The sequence below is a fragment of the Haliotis rubra genome, unplaced genomic scaffold (assembly GCF_003918875.1).
Source record: "Haliotis rubra isolate DU_JTF1 unplaced genomic scaffold, ASM391887v1 Scf177, whole genome shotgun sequence".
NCBI classification, from domain to species: Eukaryota; Metazoa; Mollusca; class Gastropoda; order Lepetellida; family Haliotidae; genus Haliotis; species Haliotis rubra.
The window spans coordinates 1,541,549-1,558,844 of record NW_025765747.1 but is presented as its reverse complement, the minus strand read 5'-3'; the positions used below and the strand labels follow the sequence as shown (position 1 = coordinate 1,558,844).

At 38.5% G+C, this 17,296-nt stretch overlaps 1 protein-coding gene across 5 annotated transcripts in view; it reads right to left on the bottom strand.

The window, feature by feature from the left end:
• LOC124273155 (calcitonin receptor-like) overlaps window positions 1–17,296 on the bottom strand; it is a 188,533-nt gene that overhangs the window by 13,100 nt on the left and 158,137 nt on the right. For all 5 annotated transcript variants that reach the window (XM_046708374.1, XM_046708371.1, XM_046708377.1 and 2 more), the window contains 6 exons: window positions 17,114–17,211; window positions 12,389–12,480; window positions 10,610–10,736; window positions 6,723–6,876; window positions 5,254–5,320; window positions 4,305–4,368 (listed from right to left, as the gene is read on the bottom strand). In XM_046708374.1, coding sequence (XP_046564330.1) covers window positions 4,305–4,368; window positions 5,254–5,320; window positions 6,723–6,876; window positions 10,610–10,736; window positions 12,389–12,480; window positions 17,114–17,211 — 602 coding nt within the window. The remainder of the gene's footprint in view (window positions 1–4,304; window positions 4,369–5,253; window positions 5,321–6,722; window positions 6,877–10,609; window positions 10,737–12,388; window positions 12,481–17,113; window positions 17,212–17,296) is intronic.

Below are 17,296 nucleotides of genomic sequence, written 5' to 3'. Positions count from 1 at the left end.
GGACGCAACTCTACCCAGCGAGTTAAGGTCCCCACCAAAAACACCCCTGCAGGTTACAACCAAAACCAAACTGACATATGCATGAGTAAACCATCATACATCCAGACGGCTTCATCATCTTCCGCGCTGAAACCGAATCAGCGATGGTTTCTCGCGGAGTGCTGTAACGTTTCGCTCCACGATGTGATTGATGGGGAAGAGGCAAATGAATTTGATTCTCAACATGCAGCGTTTTTGTTTTCGTTCAATCTCAATGACTGTCGTATGGATTCAGTTAAGAAGCTAACTTCTGTTCACGCCTCTGTGTGTCAAGAAAGTGCCCCTATCATGAAACCCGGCCCACTGAAGGGGATACATTTCATAATGTTACTTGACATCTGCAATGCAACAGCTTCCAGGTGAGATAAACAAGACGCAATGATGCCTACATGATGAATGTATGTGTATATTTAGCACATTCAGCAATAAGATGAATGAATGTGTATCTACAGGATATTCAGCACTGGGATGAATGTGTGCTTATATGAAGCAAACCCAGCACTAAGATGAATGTAGACGTATATACAGGATATCGACCACTAAGATGAATGTAGACTTATATACAGGATATCCACCACTAAGATGAATGTAGGAGTATATACAGGATATCGACCACTAAGATGAATGAAGACGTCTATACAGGATATCGACCACTAAGATGAATGTAGACCTATATACAGGATATCGAGTACTAAGATGAATGTAGACGTATATACAGGATATCGACCACTAAGATGAATGTAGACATATATACAGGATATCGACCACTAAGATGAATGTAGACATATATACGGGATACCCACCCCTAAGATGAATGTTTGTATATATAAAGCATACCCAGCACTAAGATGAATGAATGTGTACATACGTATACAGGATATCGACCACTAAGATGAATGAAGACGTATATACAGGATATCGACCATTAAGATGAATGTAGGAGTATATACAGGATATCGACCACTAAGATGAATGAAGACGTCTATACAGAATATCTACCACTAAGATGAATGAAGACGTCTATACAGGATATCGACCACTAAGATGAATGTAAACCTATATACAGGATATCGAGTACTAAGATGAATGTAGACGTATATACAGGATATCGACCACTAAGATGAATGTAGACATATATACGGCATACCCACCCCTAAGATGAATGTTTGTATATATAAAGCATACCCAGCACTAAGATGAATGAATGTGTACATACGTATACAGGATATCGACCACTAAGATGAATGTAGACGTATATACAGGATATCGACCATTCAGATGAATGTAGGAGTATATACAGGATATCGACCACTAAGATGAATGTAGACCTATATACAGGATATCTAGTACTAAGATGAATGTAGACGTATATACAGGATATCGACCACTAAGATGAATGTAGACATATATACAGGATACCCACCCCTAAGATGAATGTTTGTATATATAAAGCATACCCAGCACTAAAATGAAGGAATGTGTACATACGTATGCAGGATATCCACCACTAACATCAATTAAGACGTCTATACAGGATATCGACCATTAAGATGAATGAAGACGTCTATACAGGATATCGACCACTAAGATGAATGAAGACGTCTATACAGGATATCGACAATTAAGATGAATGAAGACGTATATACTGGATATCGAGTACTAAGATGAATGTAGACGTATATACAGGATATCCACCACTAACATGAATGAAGACGTATATACAGGATATCGACCATTAAGATGAATGAAGACGTATATACAGGATATCGACCACTAAGGCGAATGAAGACGTCTATACAGGATATCGACCATTAAGATGAATGAAGACGTCTATACAGGATATATACAGGATATCAGGATATCCACCACTAAGATGAATGTAGACGTATATACAGGATATCGACCACTAAGATGAATGTAGACGTATATACAGGATATCGACCATTAAGATGAATGAAGACGTATATACAAGATATCGAGTACTAAGATGAATGTAGACGTATATACAGGATATCCACCATTAAGATGAATGTAGACGTATATACAGGATATCGACCATTAACATGAATGTAGACGTATATACAGGATATCGACTACTAAGATGAATGTAGACGTATATACAGGATATCGACCACTAAGATGAATGTAGACGTATATACAGGATATCGACCACTAAGATGAATGTAGACGTATATACAGGAAATCGACCACTAAGATGAATGTAGACGTATATACAGGATATCGAGTACTAAGATGAATGTAGACGTATATACAGGATATCGACCACTAAGATGAATGTAGACGTATATACAGGATATCGAGTACTAAGATGAATGTAGACGTATATACAGGATATCGAGTACTAAGATGAATGTAGACGTATATACAGGATATCGAGTACTAAGATGAATGTAGACGTATATACAGGATATCGACTACTAAGATGAATGTAGACGTATATACAGGATATCGACCACTAAGATGAATGTAGACGTATATACAGGATATCGAGCACTAAGATGAATGTAGACGTATATACAGGATATCGAGTACTAAGATGAATGTAGACGTATATACAGGATATCGACCACTAAGATGAATGTAGACGTATATACAGGATATCGACCACTAAGATGAATGTAGACGTATATACAGGATATCGACCACTAAGATGAATGTAGACGTATATACAGGATATCGAGTACTAAGATGAATGTAGACGTATATTCAGGATATCGAGTACTAAGATGAATGTAGACGTATATACAGGATATCGAGTACTAAGATGAATGTAGACGTATATACAAGATATCGAGTACTAAGATGAATGTAGACGTATATACAGGATATCCACCATTAAGATGAATGTAGACGTATATACAGGATATCGACCATTAACATGAATGTAGACGTATATACAGGATATCGACTACTAAGATGAATGTAGACGTATATACAGGATATCGACCACTAAGATGAATGTAGACGTATATACAGGATATCGACTACTAAGATGAATGTAGACGTATATACAGGATATCGAGTACTAAGATGAATGTAGACGTATATATATACAGGATATCCACCACTAAGATGAATGTAGACGTATATACAGGATATCCACCATTAAGATGAATGTAGACGTATATACAGGATATCGACCATTAACATGAATGTAGACGTATATACAGGATATCGAGTACTAAGATGAATGTAGACGTATATACAGGATATCGACCACTAAGATGAATGTAGACGTATATACAGGATATCGACTACTAAGATGAATGTAGACGTATATACAGGATATCGAGTACTAAGATGAATGTAGACGTATATACAGGATATCGACCACTAAGATGAATGTAGACGTATATACAGGATATCGACCACTAAGATGAATGAAGACGTATATACAGGATATCGAGTACTTAGATGAATGTAGACGTATATACAGGATATCGAGTACTAAGATGAATGTAGACGTATATACAGGATATCGAGTACTAAGATGAATGTAGACGTATATACAGGATATCGACTACTAAGATGAATGTAGACGTATATACAGGATATCGACCACTAAGGTGAATGTAGACGTATATACAGGATATCGAGCACTAAGATGAATGTAGACGTATATACAGGATATCGAGTACTAAGATGAATGTAGACGTATATACAGGATATCGAGTACTAAGATGAATGTAGACGTATATACAGGATATCGACTACTAAGATGAATGTAGACGTATATACAGGATATCGACCACTAAGATGAAAGTAGACGTATATACAGGATATCCACCACTAAGATGAATGTAGACGTATATACAGGATATCGAGTACTAAGATGAATGTAGACGTATATACAGGATATCGACTACTAAGATGAATGTAGACGTATATACAGGATATCGAGTACTAAGATGAATGTAGACGTATATACAGGATATCGACTACTAAGATGAATGTAGACGTATATACAGGATATCGACCACTAAGATGAATGTAGACGTATCTAAGGATATCGAGCACTAAGATGAATGTAGACCTATATACAGGATATCGAGTACTAAGATGAATGTAGACGTATATACAGGATATCGACCACTAAGATGAATGTATGTATAAAGCATACCTAGCACCAAGATGAATGAATGTGTACATACGTATACAGGATATCCACCACTAAGATGAATGTATGTGTATATAAAGCATACCCAGCACTAAGATGAATAATTGTGTATATACAGGATACCCACCACTATTGAGAGGACAACTGGACCAATAACAACCCACATCATGGAGGACTCGTATAGCCAGCATCTGAAAAAGGAAACGTATTAGAATGCTGATGACGTCGGATGTTGTTGTCGTACGACAATCAATCATACTATCAATCACGTGTTTTTCTGACCGAGAGTCGATTCTTTACGATTGACCGTCATATACATGTAGATGGAATAATGCTGAGTATGACTTTAAAGTAAACATTTAAAACACAGAAATACAATAACCCGTCGTAAATTGGAAGCGCTTTGATCAAAAACCAGTATCTCGAGTTATGCGGTTATGCGTATTGGTGGTTTCAAAAACACTATACTATATGGTGTGTGTGTGTGCATCCCAGCCTCACGTTAAATGTTCCGCGCAGTCTCTGTTTTACGAGCGAAATTACCTTTTAATGTCTGTTGAAAGATATACATTGTATTTAAAGGAGTTATTGGTTAACGTCGTATTTTTCTAGCAGTAATGATTTCGATTGGAAAAAGTTGTTCGACTCTTGCCCAAACGTTACTTTACGGTAGTCATGTGGAAGACATTTCCATAATTGACGAATGAGTAACAAAAATATGAAACGAAGCAATTCACAATTTCGAACAATTGGCTTGACTTTGCATGTGTTTGCGGCCCTGGCAGGGCAGGATTGCCATATCTTTTTAGCGGACACGTGGCTTCACCACATAATTGCAATTGCGATTTTTAAACAAATTTTCTGAACGGATATTGGGGTATCGTCATTCGAGTGAAGACGTATGTGAAGTTAAAGCTTCATTGGTGCAGTTCTTGTGGTTTCTGGGGATAAACGTTTACGCCGACATTAGCTGTGCAGTCTGGTTAGTCAAAAACAGCCACAAGCGGGATATGAGTCGTCGTTCGGCTTGTTCTGGAATGACAAGTCTGAACAAGAATGGAGGATGATGCACTTACTTGGCGTTGTCAGTATCACTTGTTCCACGAAGGCACGCATACAGTAACGTTGGAAACACAGGGAAAACTGGAATAAAAGAATTTGAAAGCATTTGGTAAATCATTTTATTTGCTGATAGCTATCGATATTTTTTATTGTACATAGTGTACATGCGTACAATAAAAATATAGTGCATGCACCAACAACAATAAACGAATGTCGCAAAATAATTATTAAGCGGTTGTGTTATAGTATTGCGAAGCAGAATGAGTCCCGTTTCAACACAACAGGAAGGACACCTTTAACCATGTACGTCCGCAGAAAATGTCCAGTGTATTTTCGGTGTATACGTAATAGGTCATGTTGATAACACTACACAACACTACACAACACTTACATCGAGCTGTAGGCATTGTTAACAAGTAATTATCATTCAAATGTTGAAACATTTAATCTCGACTCTTATATTTCACGTGACAGCCTCACGTAGGGGGAATACATCAAAATGGTATTTTTGATATGTTGCATGTGCACAGCTGAGCTTGTCGTTTCGTCACTTTAACTATTTGTGTGCACAAATGTATTTTAAGTTTAAGTGATTATACAGTTCTTGTCTGAATAGTGTTTATGTAGGCTCTTAACTACGCCAAACACGCCAATGATGCTAGGTTCCAATCCGGATGCAAGTTTGTTTTTAACTCAGTTTCGAGAAAGAAGTCTTAATATGTTTAATCAAGAATGGCATTCAGTAATACATAATAGTTCACGGTACGACTCTTATAGAATATACAAATCACTACCCCAGCCGGAGAAATATCTGTCGTTTTTAACATCAAAGAAATTAAGATATCCATTTATACGTTTTAGGTTAGGTTTGATCAACATAATGGTAAACGAAGGAAGACGTTTTTATATTGAACGATGCAAGAGAATGTGCCCATTGTGTAATATAGATGTGGAAAATGAAATCCATTTTTTGCTTGTATGTCCTTTGTATAAAGATTTGCGTACGAAATGTATAGTTGAATATTATCTATGTAAGCCACCTACATTAGCATTTAAACTACTTCTTTCATCAACTGACCAGCATGTAATAATAAAGCTGTCGTACTATATCAATTATGCTCTTATTAAACGTAACAATCTGATAAAAAGTGTTGTATGTCCATCGTATTTCACTACTTGTACATAATGAACTGCCTGTATCATGATTTGCTGTTTGGATCACTAATTACTACTTATTGCACCATATGTATAATGTATATGTATAACTCCAATGTATATGGGCCGGAGGCCTTTTGTACAATAAACATCTTTGACTTGGACTTGGACTCCAAACTCCAAATCGTTTCGGACTTTCCCTCTCATAATAAGCTGAAACGCCGTGAAAAACTGGAATACTGATCAACACAGCGTTAAACTCACTCACTCACTCACTCACTCACTCACTCACTCACTCACTCACTCACTCACTCAATATGTGACTTACCCCAGCCAAATATGATGCAGATCCACAGCAGTTTCTTCTCCTTGGTGAAGGCGAGGGCGATGAGCGTGTGAAGGTAGAAGCCCTCGCAGAGCATCCAGACGTAGTTACAGGTTGTTATATACTGTGTGAGCACGTGTAACACTCGACACCACACCTGGAAGGTAGCACACAGCCATTACAGGTGACGTTCATGTACATATATTCTGTTCATCCAAAACTCAACTTCCAATTTCACAAAAAGGAACGCCTCTTGACGTTCAGCTACTACATTTCTGCTGCTTGTTCAACACCTTACATTTTACAAGGAAAATGCACCACACAGAGCAATAGACATTTTGTTAATTTGTGTCCTTGGCGTTCGATATTTAGCGAAAAAGGTAGGATGACAAATACAAATGCAATCTTTGTACAAAGAAAGTTTAAGTTTAAGAAACGTACTGTCTATCTTTGAACATTTCACTGTGCTCAGTTAAATGTGCATATTTCATATCATTTAACTGATACAAGCATGTAACTAGCTAGTGGTGATAGTCACATGATCTTCAAACACGATGATATTGACTGATTGCCCCGTGACAAGACCTGTTAACCTGTGATGATGCCACTGTTCTACACCTCGCACAAACTGAATAAATCTACGGAGTTCTGTGGAGTCCTCCTCCATTCTTCCTGCAACGTATTGGCCAGCTATGAAAAAAATGTTGGCTGACGTTTCACCTTTTATTGCCTTTGACATGATCATCACAATTTGCACAATCCTGCTTTTAAAATCCCTTTCAATGACATTTCAATGTCTTATATTGAATTTAATACGATTGCGTGTGTGCACAGCATCTGTTTACGAACATGTGTCATATTTCGTTTTCCTCACAGTACAATCAGAAATTATTGAGAATTTAAAGATTGTAAATTTTTTATTGTTTTCACGCATTACTCACGTATTAAATGTGAATATTAGCAGAACATAACTCCAGATTCAAAGACAGGTGAACAGTTAGTATTTTGTCAAGTCACCATGGGCAGCAATGCAGGCTTCAATGCGGCGGGGCATACTACTGATCAAAGAAGTTAGAAAGTCGTGGTCCATGCTGTCCCAATGTCGGACCACCTCTTCTTTCATTTCAGCAATATTTGTCACATTGTTCTTATTGACACTCTTCTTCATAAGTCCCCAAACATTTTCTATTGGATTTAGGTCAGGGCTATAGCTTGGCCGATCTAATAATGTCATATTTGGGTCCGAAACCAGGCCTGTAAATGCTTTGAACGATGTTTTGGGTCGTTGTCCTTTTGGAAAATCAAAACATTTCCATAGAACACGTGAGCACATGGAAGTAAATGTCCCTCGAGAATATCTGTGTACCGCTCACTGTTCATATTCCCTTCAAATACACAGAGGGGCGTTGCCCCTAACACAGATATGCCACCCCACACGTTAAATTTCGGACTGTACTTCGGGCGCTGATACAAAGGTTTTTCAGTTTGTTTGGTCCAGAATTTCAGTGTATTAGGAAACAGCCACACAGAACTTTCATCTGAGAAAATCACATTGTCCCAGTTAAAATTTCTAAGCTGCAAGCACCAGTTCAACCTTCGCTCCGATCGGTGATGGAATTCCTCGACTTTTCTGCCAACCCATTGCATGCAGCTCAGTTCTAATTGTCTCCTTACAGACAGCCACAGTTCCTCTATCAATCATATCCAGCCTTAACTTTTCTAAACTCCTTCGTTTGTTTTTAGAAACAAGAATACCAAGCCGCCTCCTGTCACCGACAGTCAATTTCCTGGGCCTACCTGCGCCTCCCTGGTGCTCAATGCCATATCAATTTGCAATATTTTTCAAAACACGATAAACAGTGGACGAAGGGATGCCTGTTCTACTTGAAATCACTTTAGCTGATCTGATGTCCTCGATATAATTCTCTAAAATCAACTTCCTCTTCTCTAAATCATCCATACTGAGGATCACTGAAAATGTCGTCTGCTAGCAAGTAAACAAAGGGGGATAACTCTTCACAAAGTAATGAAAAAGGATTAGCGGAGTTGTCTCTCTTGAATGAAACCAAACACTTGATAGCTGGTCAAGGTTGTTTATACTAGAAATCCAATTAAACATATTCCTAAAATTCTCAATAGTTTCTGGTCATACTATATCTCCTATGGGTTTCCTGAAGCTGTGGGCAAATAGGTGTTATGATTTGTTGTTGATTTTACCGATCTCTACTCACTCGTGTTTATTCAAAATTGAACAGGTTATTTTGAATTCATCAGCACCTTCTCAGGATTTGGTCGGGATCGTAGAAATTGCTTTTAGCAGAGATTTCATGAGATTAATTATATTTGTTCTGGCTTATATTTCTCTAAGTCGCAATAATGCGAAATACCTATCAAACTTAAGATTAAATGTGGAGAATGAGGTTTCACATATACAATGTATATAGAACTGGAGGAATGAAGCATGTACGTATGCCAGTAGAATACCATCGTGAAACACTAGTGACCAGGGACTAACAAACGAAGTAGACGCCTGTATTCATAGAGACTACAGTTCCCGTCGGGAAATGTCATAAATGAAGCAATGTAAACATTATTGACCGTAGGGAATATTAATGGAGCATTTAAAGGTTCCCTTAACGTATGTGGACGCAGGAGACATCTTCCCATGCCATTAAGAAACAAATGTGTGATTATTCGAAGACTAGAAAGCTTAAAGTTAACTATGTGTGACTTAGGTTTCTTTCCTTGCCAAATACTTTCTGAGAGAAAATTAACGTGATCACGTTTTTGTACCTCATCCTGTGTTTGGGGAATTTCCCTCCCTTTGAAGATTTGTATTGTAATTGTGTTAAACTGAGGTCGACGCCTAATGATGTCAAGCATGTAACAGATTCAACATTTCCACATTTGTCATGCATTTCTGTGCTGTTTTGAGTGATGAGAGTGAATTGCATTAACACTGTGAATGTGAACAGCTTTTAGACGTCCTAATACAGTCAATAAGGGCACCAGTATATCCTGGCTGCCAGGACATGTGTGTATTTAACTACATCAGCGACTGTTTTGTTCATCCAAGTAATCAATTATAACTATATAATGCTTACTGTTAAATTTGACTTTTGATATACATTTACTAGAGTCAAATTGAGTTGTTGTTTCTCTTGTTGTTGAACGCCTCAATCAGCAATATCCCAGCTATATGACGGCGGTCTGTAATGATCGAGTCTGGCCCAGACAATCTAGTGACTGATGTCATGTACATCGATCTACGCAATTGGTATACGATGACATGTACCAACCACGTTACCGAACCTCACCAACTGATCCCATGAGATTCCTGTTGCGACAAACCAGTTCTAACCCCTTTCAAATTTAGTAATCACATTTTGTAAAGTACATGCAATTCATGTTGATAGTAATCACATGACTCCGCGAAATTCTTACTAAATTAGAAATGTTATATCTGTTGTGAATTTATCAAAGGATAACAATCACACACCGTATATAATCATGTAGCGAGCGTCTGTTTCCAGCTTTGAAGGGAGACACACTGGAAACGGAAGGGTCTTTCCCCAGCCCGTGGGATGTACGACTGTACACTCAGGGCAATCCATTAAATATTAGAATTTCAGTTTAGTCGTCAAAGCTTTGGTTTGTCGAAATATTTTTGAATTTCTAGATTGGCAGTTGCCTGGTTAAAACTAGTGACATAAAGTTGCTTCTGGTTGGCTAATGTCGACTTCCTATTACTATTCATTGGTCGCACAAGGTCCTTCTTTCATGACGTCTGATGGAATGTCCTGAGATATTTGTGCACTGTTTGTTGAGTGTGGACATTAGAGGTCAAAATGGCTTTCTGGTCTAATGGTGGACTCGGTAGGTTGACTTACCGGGTTTTCTCGGATGACGTCATGTTTCATGGCCACCTCGGTGTAGTAGAGGATCCACAACAGCCCAGTCAGGATGTAGGACACAAACAGATGCTGGTGGAGGGTCACTCGGTTGCACTTCAGCTGTCTGGAAAGATGGAACATTTGGGAGTGAGTTGATGGGTTTCGTCGTTGGGTGTCACAGTTTAGTTGAGTTGAAGTTTTACGTCGCACCGGCATTGTGTCAGCCATATCATTTACTGGTGTCACAAGGTTGGCGGGGAGACCCAAGTAGATTGGGCACAGACGGTCATTTCGTTGGTGAAGACAGGGACATAGGCACTGGTTGTGTTGATACTTGGGTTGAGAGTCGGTGGATGCTGGAATCTGGGGACCTTGTGCCTATCGTTACAACGATGTGAAAAAGTAACGTTTTAGCAAATTTCCAGCAATATCACGACGGAGGACACCAGAAATGTGCTTTAACTTGTACTCATGTGGGGAATCGAACCGTGGTCTTCGACGTGATGAGCGAACGCTTTTACCATAAGGATAACCCAGCGCTCCTGCAACTTTGCAATACTTGCTAGCGAATTGAACAAACGACCTTGCTTACAAGAGAGATTTGTTATGGATGTCGAAAGAGTTTTGTCGCTTCTATTTACGAATGTGAAATGCAAAATGGTACGTTATCGAGCACAGGAATTTCGGTACGAGACGTCATTACTTTAATTCTATCAGGATCTAACTACACATGTTTAACACTGGAATGGTTTTCGTCAATAACGTTTCATGAATTTCGATTTCCCAAACAACAACGCTGATATGGCAACATATATGTTACCGACTTCTGATCTAGATGCTCGTTCCAATTACAGCTCCTTACATCGTAACTGCGCGGCGTGATGTATATTAATATTGATCTTAGATGTACGTGATACACAGCCCCTAACTAATGATAAACCAAATGTATCTAGCAATAAGGCAACTAAGAAACCTTTCGGAAATAATTATTCGTTTGTTTCTGAATATTTATAAAATGCGTTAGATGATAAACAACAATTTCTGCTTATTCCTTGGAGAAATTATTTGAAATGCCCTATGTGTATTCGTGTACAACAAGAGCGTATTTCCCTTATTGTAACCCTACAATCTATAATATATCAGTGAACGGAGGGGTTACAGTAACATATATTCGAGGCAAGCTGAAGCTCACCTGATCAGGCTGAAAACGGCAATGTCGATAACAAAGGTGTTACAGTAACATATATTCGAGTCAAGCTGAAGCTCACCTGAACATGTTGAAGACAACAATGCCGATAACAGAGGGGTTAAAGTGAGTGAGTGAGTTTAGTTTTACGCCTCACTCAGCAATATTCCAGCTATATGGTGGCGGTCGGTAAATAATCGAGTCTGGACCAAACAACCCAGTGGTCAACAGCATGAGCATCGATCTACGCAATTGGGAACCGATGAAATGTGTCAACCAAGTCAGTGAGCCTGACCACCCGATCCCGTTAGTCGCCTCTTACGACAAGCATAGTCGCCTTTTGTGGCAAGCATTGGTTGCTGAAGACCTATTCTACCCCGGATCTTCACGGTTCAGAGGGGTTACAGTAACATATATTCGAATCAAGCTGAAGCTCACCTGAACATATTGAAGACAACAGTGTCGATAGCAGAGGTGTTACAGTAACGTATATTCGAGTCAGGCTGAAGCTCACCTGAACATGTTGAAGACAACAATGCCGATAACAGAGGGGTTACAGTGACATATAGTCGAGTCAAGCTGAAGCTCACCTGAACAGGTTGAAGACGACAATGCTGATGAGGCAGAGGATAAGGGAGGCTGCATAACCCGAGATGTAGAGCATTATCACACTAAGTTCATTCTGAAAAACAGACAAATATTCACATGAATCCTACAGTATCAAATAAGACGTGATATTAGTTTAAGGCTGCTTTTTAGAGTAGGCTATAATGGGGTGCAGCGGTACCAAATAGCGTTATCGCTTCGACTGTCTAGCGTGCATGTTAAGGTATGGGAGTTTGCTGTCTGACGGGCGTTTGGGGAGCCATCTTGCTGGCGTTTCAGTGGGAAAGTCTTTAGCCATACGTATATACTCCTATTGCAGAAGAACTTATACTACATGTACATATCTTATTAAGCATTGTCGGGCGGTGGGGTAGCCTAATGGTTAAACGTTTGATCGTCACGCCGAAGACCCGGGTTCGATTCTCCACATGGGTACAATCTGTGAAGCCCATTTCTGGCGTCCCCCGTCCTGATACTGATGGAATATTGTTAAAAGCGGCATAAAGCTAAGTTCAATCACTATTAAGCATTGTCAACTGTGTCTCTCACTGAGTGGCATGTGCCAAAACCGGCATTTTACGAGCTGAATTGACTTCCCAACGACATGACCGACTGTCGAGGAATAGTCTGTCTCACAGTCCCTGAACCATTTTATTTTCCCTACAGCCTAGCTCTCCTTGCAATGCTAGGCTTTTTTGTTACAACCAATTTTATTTATTTATTTATTTATTTATTTATTTATTTATTTATTTATTTATTTATTTATTTATTTATTTATTTATTTATTTATTTATTTATTTATTTATTTATTTATTTATTTATTTATTTATTTATTTATTTATTTATTTATTTATTTATTTAGCATTAGTCTTGTTGAGGTACAGCTGAACTCCTATAATCCGCCACACCCCGCCAGTCAGAACTAATATATCATCACGACTTCAGAACCTACAAACATGCACATTTTGTGTAATATATTGTGTGTGACATCAAGACATACATTGCAACAGTTGGTGGACTTTCATGCCAGTACACATCATCCAGCATGACATTATTACATCCGCAGACTGGCAGGCGAATGTCCAATCAGATTCTTTTTGTGTGTTGACAATATATCCAATTACAACTGGAGGGTCCAATATGTGTGACAACAGCTGCTTAAACATCTAATACCCATTTCATGTTTTAATATTATAGAAGTTACAAACAAATTACTATTATTTGCTATAAAACCCGTGATGGTCCGAGATAGAATTGGTCTTCAGTAACCCATGCTTGTTGTAAGAGGCCACTAACGGAATCGCGTGGTCAGAATCGCTGACTTGGCTGACACATGTCATCGGTTCCCAAGTGCGTAGATCGATGCTCATGCTGTTGATTGTCTGATCCAGACTCGATTACTTACACACCGCCGCCATATAGCCGGAATAATGCTGAGTGCGGCGTAAATGTAAACTCAATCACTCACGATTTGCTATAAGATGGAGCTCCATGATTGGAAAGTAACTAAAAGTTTAAAAGTGGCATCTTGTGTCACATCATTTGAGAATATTATCCACAAGCGATGTGAAACTGCACGGCTCTCCAGTCTAGATCTGTCGTATGTCTAATTGTTTTCATCGTAGAATAGATCCCTCGACAGGGGATCGTGTTAAAAGGCAAAGATCGTAAAATTTTAATATCAAAGAAAATATTTTGATGACGGATATTTGTCTGTTCCCCAAAGGCTTTAACTTGAGTTGTGTTTACGTATCAATGACAGCTAGCGAAATACACAGTTGAAATTATGAACGCTACTTCAGATCAAATGGCATTTGATTAAAAACAACGTCGCAGACAAGAAGGCAGGCAACATCATTGAGTAGATGTAGCATGTTTACATAGTTTTCGACACTTTGAATTTTACATGACAGCTTTAGCAGATTATACAACATCAGCTTTTTCTTGTTCCACATGTAAGAGTGTGAAGCCCATTTCTGGTGTTCCCGTGGTGATATTGCTGGAATTTTGCTGGAAGCCGCGTAAAACCATACATACTCACTCACTCACTTCCACACGTAAGATGGGTTGGGGGTTGGATGTGGGGATGTGACTCACAATTAGAAATAAACCTTTGATGTTCATGCTGAAATGTGCCCATGCGTTTGGAATTAACCTGTCATGAAATTTAATTGAATAATAGCGTTGTATTTTCTTCTGCGCTAATAAACTTATTAACGTGAAGCGGTTATATAGTTCTAGTCCGTGGAGATATCATACCCACTGTAACCCATTCAACACCGCAGGCCGCTTAAGCGGCCACAACGTTATGAGTCCCCAGACACCGGAGGCCGATTAATCGGCCAGGCAGTAGTCACGTCAAAATAAGACATAATTTTAGGAACTTACCTGACTTATGATTCATATATTAAATCCATCACATTTCACAATGTCTGAAAACACTTATTAAATTTCATTGATCATATATTATCGGCAGAATTAAAATTATAAACTATTTTTCGCAATGTTATTGAAAGCAACGATTCTCGGACACATGCTTCGGCAGCGGGTCCACAATAACATTGTCAAAGAGCAAAGTAACGATGTTTCGAGGAAATCATTAAATAAATTGAATAAACTAATGAATAAAATCAACAACAGCATTCATAAAAGTTGTCAAACGTACATATAAAATTACTATTTCCATCTTTTTGTGCGATCATGTAATGCAAGTCAAGTCACTGACAAGTGACATCTCGGCTCTCGCCGCCTCAATCTTCACGCTCGGACACGATGTTTAATGCGAAAATATATGCATGAAGCATTTGTGTCACAGGTCATAACCTAGCACGATACGTCAAATAAATCCCATAATTTACGTATAGGTAGCGATTTCTTGCTTAATATGTTCAGAATAGCATTATTTTACCCAAAACTTTCGTCTAAATCTAAAGGTTTTCGGTTACGAGGACGGTGTCCATTGCCGTAATATAATTGGCTGCCTTAGGTCACGTGTCTGATTTGACCAATCACGACCCTTATAGCAGACTGTGGCGAAAAAGCGTCATTAGAAACCAATCTTTATCCAATAAAATCGCTTCTTACAACTGTGAAAATACTCTCGGCAAGGGTGCAGTGATAGTGTTGATGTTCAGAGCTTTCGAACGATGCCCGACATCAAACGATTCGCCTCGCATGTTATTCATACGAAGCTTCGAAAACGGAGGTATTTTCCGTTGTTGTGTCATGTTACCGAGCGAAAAGCCACTGATATCGGGAAATAGGCGACCATACATATTATTTAAGAAATCTTTTTATAATAATTTTCTGATTACGTAAAAATGAAAATATAAAAGAAAAAGTCACCGGCATGTTATGACATGTCACAAATGGAAAACAAATCGCCATAGTTTTTGCTTCTTTCGTGGTTTATCTGGACATTATAAATGTAAACTTGCATTTTCATTAAAAAATAAATTTATTAGTTGTAGTTGTATTATTTGAATTGTATTATAAAAATAAACTTCATATTTATCAACAGTGGGATTAGATCTTTTAAATGGTGTATGAGATGTAGTAGTAATAACGTTTTACAAGCTTATAATTTCCTTCATAAACATAGGCTTCATTTATGACCTTAGAGTCTCTGGGAACTCGGTGTCATGGCAGTAAATGCCTCTGGTTGACTGGTGTTGAAAGAGTTAACATACAGTCGAGCATCACTGTGTCGAACTCTGATAACTCGATATCTCGGTTGTCTCGATATAACATTTCGGTCCCGGCAAAATCATCCATAATTTATCATTATTCAAGCTCTGTTAACACGATACGGATGTCGCAATATTTTGGATATCTCGATATAATTTGATGGTCCCAACAAGCAAACTTACACTTTTAACTCGATATTTGCAAAGAAACTCGATATTCACCTACCTATTATGGGCAAGTATCCCTCTGAACTGAGGTTGTTTCCATACGTTTACATACGGTGCACATGAAGCAAAGGGATGCGGTTGTCTAAACTGATTAATGCTAATTTAGTTGAAGGTGTCACTTTTTTGTTATTTAATTAGGATTAATTAAGAAGGAACTAATTAGGAAGTACGCACTGTTACGAATAAACACTACTAATAACGGAATATAGTTTCGAATCAAAACATACTGAGAAGCGTTTTGTTTTCTTTCATAGTGATATGTGATAATATGCCCTGGTCGGATGTCTCGAAGTTCGGATAACGCGATTTTTTTCTTGTTCCCTTGAATATCGAGATAACGGTGCTCGACTGTATATACCAATACCAAAATACAGAATACTGAATCCGATGTACGACAATTCTTTGTGTTACATCTTAACGCGGAGCGCCCGACAGTCTAACCCAAAGTACCATCGTTTTGACGCCATTTGGTATAGAACGAGCGGTGACAGAAGTACCGACTACTTGTTGTCCGGGCGGACGCTCTACCACTGGATCACCGGACAGATGTGGTCACAGTGGATGTCAGTAACATCATGATACGAAGGGTATTGTTAAGATAAAACATTAAGTTGAGGAATGTTATTATTATTGTTGATTATTGTGGTTATTATTCAACGTGAAATGTATGCAGTATTTTTCATCCATAGACAACATAACTACAGTGTTGTTAGAGTTGATTTACACACCTGTAATCATATATGGCACCGAACGCGTGACGAACGAACATTCTTATAAGTGCTCTGCACAACGTACCTGCCCAAGGGGACACGCCCTGTAGTCGGTCCACGTCGCCCCAGTGTCAGGGTGAACGTACCATCTCCCGTCCTCCATACAGTATTTACGTCCGAATGCTAGCAAATGAAAGCAGTGATTATTAATTTCACAGAAAACATAATAATTCATTATTATTGCTACAGACACATTCACATTTAAATT